The 15554-nt window shown below is 42.5% G+C and overlaps 1 protein-coding gene across 1 annotated transcript in view; it reads right to left on the minus strand.

Annotated features, from left to right (window-relative positions):
* Positions 1-3892: 3892 nt before the first annotated feature.
* LOC115155050 (relaxin receptor 2) overlaps positions 3893-15554 on the minus strand; it is a 71199-nt gene continuing 59537 nt past the window's right edge. Inside the window, exons 8-10 of the mRNA XM_029701844.1 lie at positions 12852-12923; positions 9158-9232; positions 3893-3968 (exon numbers count right to left, since the gene is read on the minus strand). Of these exons, the coding sequence (XP_029557704.1) occupies positions 3893-3968; positions 9158-9232; positions 12852-12923 (223 nt within the window). The remainder of the gene's footprint in view (positions 3969-9157; positions 9233-12851; positions 12924-15554) is intronic.

The raw sequence follows: 15554 nt of genomic DNA on the forward strand, positions 1-15554 counted from the left end.
CTCCTGAACAAGGCAGTTAACCCACTGTTCCCCGGTAGGCCGTCATTAAAATAAGAATTTGTTCTTAACTGACTTGCCTAGTTAAATAAAGGTTAAATAAAATGTTTAAAAAAAATGTCAAATGGGCTTTATAAATAGATTTGATTGATTGACCTAGCAATTTTATGAAGTTAGCTTTCGCTAACCAGGAAGATCCCCAATCTACCAACCTCAAATCTATTTAACTAGCTATCAGGTAGACTAGCTAACTATCTTAGCCTGCTGTTAATAAGGTTGGTGGACTTAAGAAAAGTAAGCAATAACTAATAACTAAATGTACTGAATAAAGACACACATTCCTTTCAATCTTTGACCCCGAATTTTTTGCAGAGATGCAGAGAAGCATATTTATTTTTATTATAAAAAAAAGAACCATTAGCCAGGAAAATAACAGACAGATCAAGAGGAAGAAAAATACTTTGAAAAATACTTGGTTAAAATGTAATCTGGCACCTTATTAATGATAATATCATGATATTTTGAGTATTATTAATTATGATTCCATGATATGTGCCTGTATTTATAATGTGTGGTCTGATCCCATGTAATGTGCTGTAACGTTGGAGGTAATAACCATGTAATGTGTTGTAGCGTTGGAGTTAATAACCATGTAATGTGTTGGAGGTAATAACCATGTAATGTGTCGTAACGTTGGAGGTAATAACCATGTAATGTGTCGTAACGTTGGAGGTAATAACCATGTAATGTGTTGGAGTTAATAACCATATAATGTGTTGTAGGTAATAACCATGTAATGTGTTGTAACGTTGGAGGTAATAACCATGTAATGTGCTGTAGCGTTGGAGGTAATAACCATGTAATGTGTTGTAACGTTGGAGGTAATAACCATGTAATGTGTTGGAGGTAATAACCATGTAATGTGTTGTAACGTTGGAGGTAATAACCATGTAATGTGTTGTAACGTTGGAGGTAATAACCATGTAATGTGTTGGAGGTAATAACCATGTAATGTGTTGGAGGTAATAACCATGTAATGTGTTGGAGGTAATAACCATGTAATGTGTTGTAACGTTGGAGGTAATAACCATGTAATGTGTCGTAACGTTGGAGGTAATAACCATGTAATGTGTTGTAACGTTGGAGGTAATGACCATGTAATGTGTTGTAACGTTGGAGGTAATAACCATGTAATGTGTTGGAGGTAATAACCATGTAATGTGTTGGAGGTAATAACCATGTAATGTGTTGGAGGTAATAACCATGTAATGTGTTGTAGCGTTGGAGGTAATAACCATGTAATGTGTCGTAACGTTGGAGGTAATAACCATGTAATGTGTTGTAACGTTGGAGGTAATAACCATGTAATGTGTTGGAGGTAATAACCATGTAATGTGCTGGAGGTAATAACCATGTAATGTGTTGGAGGAAATAACCATGTAATGTGTCGTAATGTTGGAGGTAATAACCATGTAATGTGTTGGAGGTAATAACCATGTAATGTGTTGGAGGTAATAACCATGTAATGTGTTGTAACGTTGGAGGTAATAACCATGTAATGTGTCGTAACGTTGGAGGTAATAACCATGTAATGTGTTGGAGGTAATAACCATGTAATGTGTTGTAACGTTGGAGGTAATAACCATGTAATGTGTTGGAGGTAATAACCATGTAATGTGTTGTAACGTTGGAGGTAATAACCATGTAATGTGTTGGAGGTAATAACCATGTAATGTGTTGGAGGTAATAACCATGTAATGTGCTGTAACGTTGGAGTTAATAACCATGTAATGTGTTGGAGGTAATAACCATGTAATGTGTTGGAGGTAATAACCATGTAATGTGTTGGAGGTAATAACCATGTAATGTGTTGTAACGTTGGAGGTAATAACCATGTAATGTGTTGGAGGTAATAACCATGTAATGTGTCGTAACATTGGAGGTAATAACCATGTAATGTGTTGGAGGTAATAACCATGTAATGTGTTGTAACGTTGGAGGTAATAACCATGTAATGTGTTGGAGGTAATAACCATGTAATGTGTTGTAACGTTGGAGGTAATAACCATGTAATGTGTTGTAACGTTGGAGGTAATAACCATGTAATGTGTTGGAGGTAATAACCATGTAATGTGTTGGAGGTAATAACCACGTAATGTGTTGTAACGTTGGAGGTAATAACCATGTAATGTGTTGGAGGTAATAACCATGTAATGTGTTGTAACGTTGGAGGTAATAACCATGTAATGTGTTGTAACGTTGGAGGTAATAACCATGTAAGGTGTTGGAGGTAATAACCATGTAATGTGTTGGAGGTAATAACCATGTAATGTGTTGTAACGTTGGAGGTAATAACCATGTAATGTGTTGTAGCGTTGGAGGTAATAACCATGTAATGTGTTGGAGGTAATAACCATGTAATGTGTTGGAGGTAATAACCATGTAATGTGTTGGAGGTAATAACCATGTAATGTGTTGGAGGTAATAACCATGTAATGTGTTGGAGGTAATAACCATGTAATGTGTTGGAGGTAATAACCATGTAATGTGTTGGAGGTAATAACCATGTAATGTGTTGGAGGTAATAACCATGTAATGTGTTGGAGGTAATAACCATGTAATGTGTTGGAGGTAATAACCATGTAATGTGTTGTAACGTTGGAGTTAATAACCATATAATGTGTTGGAGGTAATAACCATGTAATGTGTTGGAGGTAATAACCATGTAATGTGTCGTAACGTTGGAGTTAATAACCATGTAATGTGTTGTAGGTAATAACCATGTAATGTGCTGTAACGTTGGAGGTAATAACCACGTAATGTGTTGTAACGTTGGAGGTAATAACCATGTAATGTGTTGGAGGTAATAACCTGGACGTGTGTCATGACTTCCACCGAAGGTGACTCCTCTCCCTGTTCGGGCGGCGCTCGGCGGTCGTCGTCCTACTAGCTGCCACCGATCCCCATTTTCCCTTTTTCGTTTGTCTCTGTCTGTTTTTTTCATACCTGTGTTCAGTTTAGTTGATTTCGGTGGGTTTATATTTTTATTTTATTTATTTATTTAACCTTTATTTAACCAGGAAGGGCTCATTGAGATTTAAAATCTATTTTTCAAGAGCGTCCTGGCCAAGATAGGCAGCGACAAGTCATTACAAAAATTACAGACAAACAACATGAAAAACTACAAGTAATCTAGTAAAAACCATAGAATTAACAGAGAATATAACAAAATCAAAAACAGCAAATTAAAAACATTGACATGTCAGGGAATCAGTCTCAAGATCATTCATCAGTGATTTAAAAATACCAATATATACACCCCGTTGCAGGCTAGGCTTTGTGCGGGATTATTTGTTGTGTATTTGCATGTTAGGGGTGCCTACACCACGGAGTTTCGTTTATATTTTCGGTAAATGTTTTACCGTGTGCTTACGAGACTTTGTTTGTGGAGTCGAAGTTTCTCCTCCGTTTTCGCTAGTTTATTCCCTGTGAGTGGCGACTACGTTTGTGCGTGTTTTTCCCCATTGTGTTTGTATTGTGCCTTCGGGACCGCCGGATTAAACGTTGTGTGCCACTGGAACTTATCTGCTCTCCTACTTCTGATTCCTACACCCCCCCCTCCCCTCCTACTAGGAGGCAGTGTTATAACGTGTTACTGCAGTAGATTGATATGTGTGATTGACAGGGTAAGAGGTATGCTTAGCCAGAATACTAGATGTATTTTTCATACAGAAGAAGTTATAATGATTATAGCTCTAGAATGCAGGGGGGGAGGGAATGTATTAAAATCCATCATCATGTATTTCGTGCCACCCCCCCCCCCCCCTTTTCTAAAGTAATGGGTTCATGATGCCCCTGAGTACACACAGACACGGACACGGACACACATCAGTACTTACAGTACAGTGAGCTGGCTGCAGGTCATCAGAGTGGAGTAGTTGATGGTTAAGACCTGGTTCCCCTCAAAATCCCTGGAGAGATAGAGAGAGAGAGAGAGAGAGAGAGAGAGAGAGAGAAAAGGAAAGGGAGGGAGAGAGAGAGAGAGAGAGAGAGAGAGAGAGAGAGAGAGAGAGAGAGAGAGAGAGAAGGAAAGAGAGAGAGAGAGAGAGAGAGAAGGAAGAGAGAGGGAGAGAAGAAAGAGAGAGGGAGAGAGAGAGAGAGAGAGGGAGAGAGAGGGAGAGAAGAAAGAGAGAGGGAGAGAGAGAGAGAGAGAGGGAGAGAGAGAGAGAGAGAGAGAGAGAGAGAGAGAGAGAGAGAGAGAGAGAGAGAGAGAGAGAGAGAGAGAGAGAGAGGGAGCGAGAGAGAGAGAGAGAGAAGGAAGAGAGAGAGAGAGAGAGAGAGAGAGAGAGAGACAGAGAGAAGGAAGGAAGAGAGAGAGAGAGAGAGAGAGAGAGAGAGAGGGAGAGAGAGAGAGAGAGAGAGAGAACATTAGTGTACACTTTTACATCACACACGGTCAGGCTGACCGCTGGCTAACATTCTCCTTATCTTTGTCTGCAGCAGGATACTAATCTAATCCCTTCAAACTGGAGGGATATATAGCTGTGTGTGTGTGTGTGTGTGTGTGTGTGTGTGTGTGTGTGTGTGTGTGTGTGTGTGTGTGTGTGTGTGTGTGTGTGTGTGTGTGTGTGTGTGTGTGTGCGGGCGTGCGTGCGTGCGTGCGTGCGAGTGATAATAACAATAATTTTTCTGCAGAAGATAATAACCTCTTAAAGTCTGTCTTTCTGTCTTTGTTTTTTCTAATAATGGGATGGATTAGTGCTGACAATCAAATTATTATGATACATACTCACTAGGGATAGGATGGAGAGACAGAGAGACAGAGAGACAGAGAGACAGAGAGACAGAGAGACAGAGAGACAGAGAGACAGAGAGAGAGACAGACAGAAGACAGACAGACAGACAGACAGACAGACAGACAGACAGACAGACAGACAGACAGACAGACAGACAGACAGACAGACAGACAGACAGACAGACAGACAGACAGACAGACAGACAGACAGACAGACAGACAGACAGACAGAGATAGGATGAGAGATAGCCCTGTTTAGGGCTATTTGGCCAAATTTTGATTTTGATAATTTTGATAAACTCCCATATCTACTGGGTGAAATACCACAGTGTTCCATCACAGCAGCAAGATGTGTGACCTGTTGCCACGAGAAAAGGGCAACCAGTGAAGAACAAACACCATTGTAAATACAACCCATATTTATGCTTATTTTTTTTCCTCTTTGTACTTTAACCATTTGTACATCGTTAAAACACTGTATATATACATAATATGACATTTGTAATGACTTTATTCTTTTGAAACTTCTGTAAATGTTTACTGTTAATTTTTATTGTTTATTTCACTTTTGTATGTTATCTACCTCACTTGCTTTGGCGATGTAAACACATGTTTTCCATGGCAATAAAGCCCCTTGAATTGAATTGATAGATAGACAGATAACTTCCACAAAGCTGTGATCTGAGAGACAAGGCAAAAGGAACATAAAATTCGACATACCAATTAGGATCTGGCTAAAAATACTTGAATCGGTTATAGAACCCATTGCCCTTTATGTTTGTGAGGTCTGGGGTCCGCTCACCAACCAAGAGTTCACAAAATGGGACAAACTCCAAATTGCGACTCTGCATGCAGAATTCTGCAAAAATGTCCTCTGTGTACAAAGTAGAACACCAAATAATGCATGCAGAGCAGAATTTGGCCGATACCCGCTAATTATCAAAATCCAGAAAAGAGCCGTTAAATTCTACAACCACCTAAAGGGAAGCGATTTCCAAACCTTTCATAACAAAGCAATCACCTACAGAGAGATGAACCTGGAGAAGAGTCAACTAAGCAATCTGGTCCCGGGGCTCTGTTCACAAACACAAACAGACCCCCCAGAGCCCCAGGACAGCAACACAATTAGACCCAACCAAATCATGAGAATACAAAAAGATAATTACTTGACACATTGGAAAGAATTAACAAAAAAACAGAGCAAACTAGGATGCTATTTGTCCCTAAACAGAGAGTTCACAGTGGCAGAATACGTGACCACTGTGACTGACCCAAACTTAAGGAAAGCTTTGACTATATACAGACTCACTGAGCATAGCCTTGCTATTGAGAAAGGCCACCGTAGGCAGACTTGGCTCTCAAGAGAAGACAGGCTATGTGCACACTGCCCACAAAAATGAGGTGGAAACTGAGCTGCACTTCCTAACCTCCTGCCAAATATATGACCATATTAGAGACACATATTTCCCTCAGATTACACAGATCCACAAAGAATTTGAAAAAAAAATCTAATTTTGATAAACTCCCATATCTATTGGGTGAAATACCACAGTGTGACATCACAGCAGCCATATTTGAGACCTGTTGCCACAAGAAAAGGGAAACGGTGCAGTTGCCGTACCAGGCTGTGATACGACGCTCTCAATGGTGGATCTGTAAAAAGTCTGTGAGGGTCTTATGGGTAAAAAAACAAATTTCTTCAGCCTCCTGGCACCAACCTCCTTCCTGTAGGTTGAAGAGGTGCTGTTACACCTTCTTCACCACACCGTTTGTGTGGGTGGACCATTTCAGATTTCAAGCTTTTTTCACCTTCTCCACTGCGGCCCGTCGACGTGGAAAGAGGGTTGCTCCCTCTGCTGTCTCCTGAAGTCCACAATCAGCTCCTTCATTTTGTTGACAATGAAATAGAGGTTATTTTCCTGGCACCAATCTGCCAGGGCCCTCACCTCCTTCCTGTAGGCTGTCACCTACCATTGTTGTGTCGTCTACAAACTTGATGATTGAGTTGGAGACATGCATGGCCACGCAGTCATGGGTGAACAGGGAGTACAGGAGGGGGCTGAGTACGCACCCTTGTGGGATCCAGCATAGTGGAGGTGTTGTTTCCTACCTTCACCACATGGGGGGGCCCGTCAGGAAGTCCAGGACCCAGTTGCACAGGCCGGGGTTCAGACCCAGGGCCCCAAGCTTAATGATGAACATGGAGAGCACTATGAAATTCAGAGCTGAGCTGTAGTTAATGAACAGCATTCTTACATAGGTATTCCTCTTGTCCAGATGGGTTAGGGCAGTGTGCAGTGTGATGGTGAATGCGTCATCCGTGAATCTATTGAGGCAGTATGCAAATTGTAGTGGGTCTAGGGTGTCGGGTAGGTGAAGGTGATATAATTCTTAACTAGCCTCTCAAAGCGCTTCATGATAGAGTGCTACGGGGCGATAGTCACTTCATTCAGTTACCTTCACTTTCTTAGGTACAGGAACAATGGTGGGCATCTTTAAGCAAGTGAAGACATCAGACTGGGGTAGGGAGAGATTGAATATATCCATAAACACACCAGCCAGCTGCTCTGAGGACACGGCTAGGGATGCCGTCTGGGCCGTCAGCCTTGCGATGTTTTACTCACGTTGGCCACGGATAGCTCACAGTCCACGGGAGCGGTGGTAGTCCACGGGAGCAGTGGTGGCCCGCGGCACTGTGTTTCCCTCAAAGCAGGCAAAGAAGGTGTTTAGCTTGTCCAGGAGCAAAATGTTGGTGTCCGCGACATTGCAGGTTTTCCATTTATAATCCGAGATTGTCTAGAATCCCTGCCATTTACACGTCTCGTGCCATTGAATTGCAACTCCACTTTGTGTTTGTTATTGGAGATCATACTTAAGTAGGGCAGGGGAGGGCTTTGTAGCATCCCGAAAGCGAGAGTAGTCTAGAGTTTTTTAAAGTGCAAGTACTGGAAGTGATGTGTTGATAGAACTTCGGTTGTGTTTTCCTCAAAGTTGCTTTGTTAAAATCCCCAGCTACAATAAATGCGGCCTCAGGATATGTGGTTCCCAGTTTTCACAAAGTCCAGTGTCGTTCCTTGAGAGCTGTTGTGGTATCGGCTTGAGGGGGAATATACACGGCTGTGACAATTACCAAAGAGAATCCTCTAGGGATGTAATGCGGTCTGCATTTTATTGTGAGGTCTTCTAGGAAGGGTGAACAAAAGGACTTGAGTTCCTGTACCACAATTACAGTAGTTAATCATGAAACATACAAACAAACTTTCAAAAGTTTGGGGTCACTTAGAAATGTCCTTTTTTCTTTTCTTTTCTTTTACGCTTTTTTTGTATTTTTCACCTCTTTTCTCTCCCCAATTTCGTGGTTTCCAATTGGTAGTAGTTACAGTCTTGTCTCATCGCTGCAACTCCCGTACGGACTCGGGAGAAGCGAAGGTCAATGTGCGTCCTCCGAAACATAACCCAACCTAGCCGCACTGCTTCTTGACACAATGCATATCCAACCCGGAAGCCAGCCGCACCAATGTGTCGGAGGAAACACCGTACACCTGGCGACCTGGTCAGCGTGCACTGCATCCAGCCCGCCACAGGAGTCACTATTGCACGATGAGACAAGGATATCCTTGCAGGCCAAACCCTCCCCTAACCCGGACGACGCTGGGCCAATTCTGCGTCGCCCCATGGGCCTCCCGGTCGCGGCCGGCTGCGACAGAACCTGGGCTCAAACCCAGAAATCTCTGGTAGCACTGCGACGCAGTGCCTTAGACCACTGCGCCACCCGGAAGGCCCCTCAAGAAATGTATTTTTTTTTTATAGAAAAGCACATTTTTGTCCATGAAAATGACACCAAAATGATCAGAAATACAGTGTAGACATTGTTAAGGTTGTAAATGACTATTGTAGCTGGAAACGGCAGATTCTTTAAAATGGAATATCTACATAGGCGTACAGAGGCCCATTATCAGCAACCATCACTCCTGTGTTCCAATGGCACGTTGTGTTAGCCAATCCAAGTGAATCATTTTAAAAGGCAAATTGATCATTAGAAAACCCTTTTGCAATTATGTTAGCACAGCTGCAAACTGTTGTTCTGATTAAAGAAGCAATAAAACTGGCCTTCTTTAGACTAGTTGAGTATCTGGAGAATCAGCATTTGTGGGTTAGATTACAGGCTCAAAATGGCCAGAAACAAAGAACTTTCTTCTGAAACTCGTCTATGTCTATCGGCGCCAACTAGATAGATAGATAGATAGATAGATAGATAGATAGATAGATAGATAGATAGATAGATAGATAGATAGATAGATAGATAGATAGATAGATAGATAGATGTATACTCAGATGGGAAGATAAGTAGATATATATACTCACACCCAGCTGAGGTTGGGTGTGTGGTGACAGAGGCTGGGCTGGGGGAGCTGCACGAGAGATGTATTCACCATGGAACTGGGGAGAGAGAGAGAACACACTGTTGTTTAGAGAATATACACACACAGACACACATGGATGGACGGACACACACATGCCCACAGATGGAGGGACACACACACACGGACTCACACACACACAACTCTGGGACCTCCTTCAGGAAGACCCACAGCTGGGAGCCATATTTGGAGAGAAAAGAAGAGCACAAAGACACACTCCTACACACTGAGAAAAAAGGCTTCCAAAAGGGTTCTTTGGCTGTCCCCATTGGAGAATCCTTTTTGGTTCCAGGGAGAGAGAGAACCCTTTTTAGGTTTCATGTGGAACCCTCTGTGGAAAGGGTCCTACATGGAACCCAAAAGACAGTGGTGTAAAGTAATATTTTTGGGGTATCTGTACTTTACTATTTATATTTTTGATAACTTTTACTTTACTACATTCCTAAAGAAAATATTGTACTTTTTACTCCATATGTTTTCCCTGACAGCCAAAAGTACTCGTTATATTTTGAATGCTTAGCAGGACAGGAAAATGGTGTAATTCACACACTTATTAAGAGAACCGCCCTGGTCATCCCTACTGCCTCTGATCTGGATGACTCACTAAACACACATTTCATTTGTAAATGGTGTCTGGGTGTTGCAGTGTGCCTCTGGCTATTCGTAAATAAAATACATTTAAAAAAAAAAAAATCATGCCATCTGGTTTGCTCAATATAAGGAACGTGAAATGATTTCAACTTTTTCTTTTGACACTCAAGTATATTTTAGCAATTACATTGACTTTTGATACTTAAGAATATTTAAAACCAAATACTTTTAGACTTTTACTCAAGTAGTATTTTACTGGGTGACACGATTAAATGTCTTACTCACGTCGGCCACAGCGAGCTAAGGTATCTTTACTTTTACTCAAGTATGACTATTGGGTACATTTTCCATTATTGAAAATAGGATTCTTCAAAAGGTTCTCCTACAGTTGAAGAACACTTTTAGGTTCTAGACAGGACCTTTTTTTTCTAAGAGTGGTGCTGCCTTGGCAAGACTACAGTGTCACGTCCTGACCATGGTAAGCTGTTATTTTCTATGGTAGAGTAGGTCAGGGCGTGACAGGGGGTGTTTTTCTATGTTTTGTATTTCTATGTTCAGGTTCTAGTTTTCTATTTCTATGTTGGGTTTGTTTGGGATGATCTCCAATTAGAGGCAGCTGGTCCTCGTTGTCTCTAATTGGAGATCATACTTAAGTAGGTTGTTTTTTTTCACCTGGGTTTGTGGGATCTAGTTTTTGTATTGCTCAGTGAAGCCTGCAGAACGTGACGTTCGTGTTTTTGTATAGTGTTCTGAGTTAATAATAAATATTTATCATGAGCACTCAACACGCTGCACCTTGGTCTACTCCTTTTGACGAGCGTCACATATAGAGATTATGTAATGAAGTTCAACTTGTCAAACTGTTAATCGGTGTACAGTACCAGGTGTCCAACAAGCTCTCACAGTCTCATGTCAGAATTAGACGTTCCTCCATGTTTCTCAAATGTCAAAGTTGATCCAAACTACAAATTTTGAAGTGTTTAAGGTTAATTTTAGGGATTCAAACATGCAACCTTTGGCAACAGAAGCAGATGCTTAAGCCGATCCTCCATCCCTGTCCACAACACACTAGAAAAACTGAAACCTACTTGAAGGTAACAGAGCTTACTGTTACCCCTAGTGGCCGGTTTCCACATCCTCTTCCGACCGCCTCAGACATGGGTGGACGTCGAATACTGACTTGTATCACAGGTGACCTGGCTGAGTATGTCACAAAACGATTTGACTACACGAACGTCAATTTGAAAGGGTAGTTCACCAACTCGAAACTAGCAACAATTCAGCCATTCATAAAACAGAAAAAAACTCCAAGGGCGCTAACTTTTTAGAAGCAGTAGTTACTACGGCTGCCTTTGGTCATTACGACGCAAGTTTGAGACCCGGTCAGGGATGGGGGACTTTCTCCGCCCAATTCGTTACGCTACTGCACGTGGCTTGTGTATGGACGTAACATAAGCGCTGATTCCTTCTGCTTCTCAAAATGGACTGACAGCTAATAGATAATGGTTATTGTGATAACACTTTATTTGGATAGTCCATCTGTAGATGCTCTACATACTATCTACAGATCAGTAACATTACAACTGTCTGCTAACCCTAACCCTAGCCCTAACCTTAACCCTTATCGTAACTCTAAACTTAACCCTTATTCCAAATCTAACCCGAACCGTAACCTTAGCAAGCAGTTGATCATCAGTAGATAGTTGATTATCAGCAGATAGTCAGTTGATTATCAGCAGATAGTCAGTTGATTATCAGCAGATAGTCAGTTGATTATCAGCAGATAGTCAGTTGATTATCAGCAGATAGTCAGTTGATTATCAGTAGATAATCAGTTGATTATCAGTAGATAATCAGTTGATCATCAGTAGATAGTCAGTTGATTATCAGTAGATAATCAGTAGATTATCAGCAGATAGTCAGTTGATTATCAGTAGATAATCAGTTAATTATCAGTAGATAATCAGTTGATCATCAGTAGATAATCAGTTGATTATCAGTAGATAATCAGTTGATCATCAGTAGATAGTCAGTTGATCATCAGTAGATAGTCAGTTGATTATCAGTAGATAGTCAGTTGATCATCAGTAGATAGTCAGTTGATCATCAGTAGATAGTATGACCATCTGTAGAACATCTCTTTTTTCTTTAGCTTTTTTTATTTTCTCTTTCTGTTTTTATCCCTCCTATCTCAGTATCCCTCCTCACAACTCAATATCTCTCCTATCTCAATATCTCTCAGTCTCTCTCCCCACCTCTCAGTCTCTCTCCTGTCTCAGTATCTCTCCCCACCTCTCAGAATCTCTCCCCACCTGTCTCTCTCCTGTCTCAGTATCTCTCCCCACCTCTCAGAATCTCTCCCCACCTCTGTCTCTCTCCTGTCTCAGTATCTCTCCCCACCTCTGAGTCTCTCCCCACCTCTCAGTCTCTCTCCTGTCTCAGTATCTCTCCCCACCTCTCAGTCTCTCTCCTATCTCAGTATCTCTCCCCACCTCTCAGTCTCTCCCCACCTCTCAGTCTCTCTCCTGTCTCAGTATCTCTCCCCACCTCTCAGTCTCTCCTCACCTCTGTCTCTCTCCTATCTCAGTATCTCTCCCCACCTCTCTATCTCAGTCTCTCTCCCCACCTCTCAGTATCTCTCCTATGTCAGTGTCTCTCCCCACCTCTCAGTATCTCACCCCACCTCTCTGTCTCTCTCATCTCTCAGTATCTCTCCTCACCTCTCAGTATCTCCCCCCACCTCTCTGTCTCGCTTGTCTCTCAGTCGCTCTCTCTTTCTCTGTCTGTCTCTCCATCTCCCTCTCTTTCTCTGAGATGGGGGGGGGATGTACCGTAGAGGATTAACTACTAATGCAATAGAGGAATGAAACAAGCCATTTGGAGAAAAAAAGGATGACACACACACACACACACACACACACACACACACACACACACACACACACACACACACACACACACACACACACACACACACACACACACACACACACACACACAGAGCGACAGAGAAAGAGAGAAGGACTGTGTGTGTATGTGCTACTCACAGGAACATGAGGGAGGTGAGGCCGGTGAAGGTGTCTTGGGAGATACTTTTCAAAGGGTTATGATCCAACACCCTGGTGAGAGAGAGACAGCCAAAGACCTTACAGTACAGTTATGGAGAGAGCGAGAGAAAGAGAGAGGAAGACAGACAGCAAAAGGCATTACGGTACAGTTATGGAGAGAGAGAGAGAGAGACAGAGAGAGAGAGAGAGAGAGAGAGAGAGAGAGAGAGACAGCCAAAGACTTTAAGGTACAGTTATGTAGAGAGAATACCGTATAAAGTACAATACATCGGTCTAAGGCACTGTATCGCAGTGCTTGAGTTGTCACTACAGACCCGGGTTACAGACCCGGGTTACAGACCCGGGCTCTAGCGACTCCTTGTGGCGGGCCGGACCCCTGCAGTCTGACTTCGGTTGTCGGTTGAACGGTGTTTCCTCCGACACATTGGTGCGGCTGGCTTCCGGGGATAAGCGTTAAGGAGCGCGGTTTGGTGGGTCCTATTTCGCAGGACGCATGACCCGACCTTCGCCTCTCCCGAGCCCGTTGGAGAGCTGCAGTGATGAGACAAGATCGTAAGTGCCACTTTAAGAGCGCACCAGCTGACAGGAAGGAGGAAGCGCACCAGCTGACAGGAAGGAGGAAGTAAATATAGCTCTTCCATCTCTGTGTGGGAGCTCTTGGTTGGCGAAGCAGTTTTGACGGTGTGTGCAACTCTTTTGCACAAGTCTTGTTTGTTTTCGGCGTGTTTAATTCGTAAAAGTTTTAAGTTCAGTGTTACCGCTTCACTAGGTGTCTGACACCTGTGGGGAATGTTGTTACTGAACTAGGTGTCTGACACCTGTGAGGAATGTTGTTACTGAACTAGGTGTCTGACACCTGTGGGGAATGTTGTTACTGAACTAGGTGTCTGACACCTGTGGGGAATGTTGTTACTGAACTAGGTGTCTGACACCTGTGGGGAATGTTGTTACTGAACTAGGTGTCTGACACCTGTGGGGAATGTTGTTACTGCTCTACTAGGTGTCTGACACCTGTGGGGAATGTTGTTACTGTATTAGGTGTCTGACACCTGTGGGGAATGTTGTTACTGAACTAGGTGTCTGACACCTGTGGGGAATGTAGGGAATTCATGTGTGGGGTTGCTTCTCAGCCAAGGGAGTGGGCTGACTCACAATTTTGTCAAAGAGCACAGCCATGAATAAAGAATGGTACCAACACATCCTCCGAGAGCAACTTCTCCAAACCATCCAGGAACAGTTTGGTGACGAACAATGCCTTTTCCAGCATGATGGAGCACCTTGCCACAAGGCAAAAGTGATAACTAAGTTGCTCGGGGAACAAAACATTGATATTTTGGGTCTATGGCCAGGAAACTCCCCAGACCTTAATCCCATTGAGACCTAGTGGTCAATCCTCAAGAGGCAGGTGGACAAACAAAAACTCACAAATTCTGACAAACTCCAAGCATTGATTATGCAAGAATGGGCTGCCATCAGTCAGGATGTGGCCCTGAAGTTAATTGACAGCATGCCAGGGCGGATTGCAGAGGTCTTGAAAAAGAAGGGTCAACACAGCAAATATTGACTCTAAAAGCCTTTGACACTTCTGAAATGCTTGTAATTATACTTCAGTATTCCATAGTAACATCTGACAAAAACATCTAAAAGACACTGAGGCAGCAGACTTTGTGAAAATATATTTTTGTGTCATTCTCAAAACTTTTGGCCACGACTGTACATATCCATCGCCAAACCCACTGGCTCCAGGTCATCTATAAGTCTCTGCTAGGTAAAGCCCCGCCTTATCTCAGCTCACTGGTCACCATAGCAACACCCACCCGTAGCACGCGCTCCAGCAGGTATATTTCACTGGTCATCGCCCAAAGCCAAAACTTCCTTTGGCCGCCTTTCCTTCCAGTTCTCTGCTGCCAATGACTGGAACGAATTGCAAAAATCACTGAAGCTGGAGTCTTATATCTCCCTCTCTAACTTTAAGCATCAGATGTCAGAGCAGCTTACCTATCACTGTACCTGTACACAGCCCATCTGTAAATAGCACACCCAACTACCTCATCCCCATATTACTTCTTGCTCTTTTGCACCCCAGTATCTCAACGTACACATCATCATTTGTACTCCAGTTTTAATTGCTGAATTGTAATAATTTCGCCTCTATGTCCAATTTATTGACTATCTCCCTACTCTTCTACATTTGCACACACTGTACATAGATTTTTAATTTTTTTCTCGCCTCTTTGTGTTATTGACTGTACATTTGCTTATGTGTAACTCTGTGTTGTTGTTTGTGTCACACTGCTTTGCTTTATCTTGTCCAGGTCGCAGTTGTAAATGAGAACTTGTTCTCAACTGGCCTACCTGGTAAAATAAAGCTGAAAAAATTACAATTAATATTAAATAAAAATGTACCCAACACCCTTTTCACTTTACCAATCATCTAATGATCACTGGGTTTATTATTGTCTAGTGCCTCTGAAGTTGTTCAGTTCATTATTATTGTAGGAGGTGTTATTTGTTGGGTGACTGGTGTTTATATGAGGTGCTTCTCCTTTCTTGCCACTGGCTATCTGGCCAACAGGCGCTGTGATCAAATGGATCATGTTGAGCTGCATTCCTGTGTGGTAATGTGATATATCTGGTGATACGGGCTCAGCTGGTTTCTGTTATTATCTGCTAGCTGCAGAA

This window comes from Salmo trutta, chromosome 19 (genome assembly GCF_901001165.1).
Source record: "Salmo trutta chromosome 19, fSalTru1.1, whole genome shotgun sequence".
Classification (NCBI taxonomy): domain Eukaryota; kingdom Metazoa; phylum Chordata; class Actinopteri; order Salmoniformes; family Salmonidae; genus Salmo; species Salmo trutta.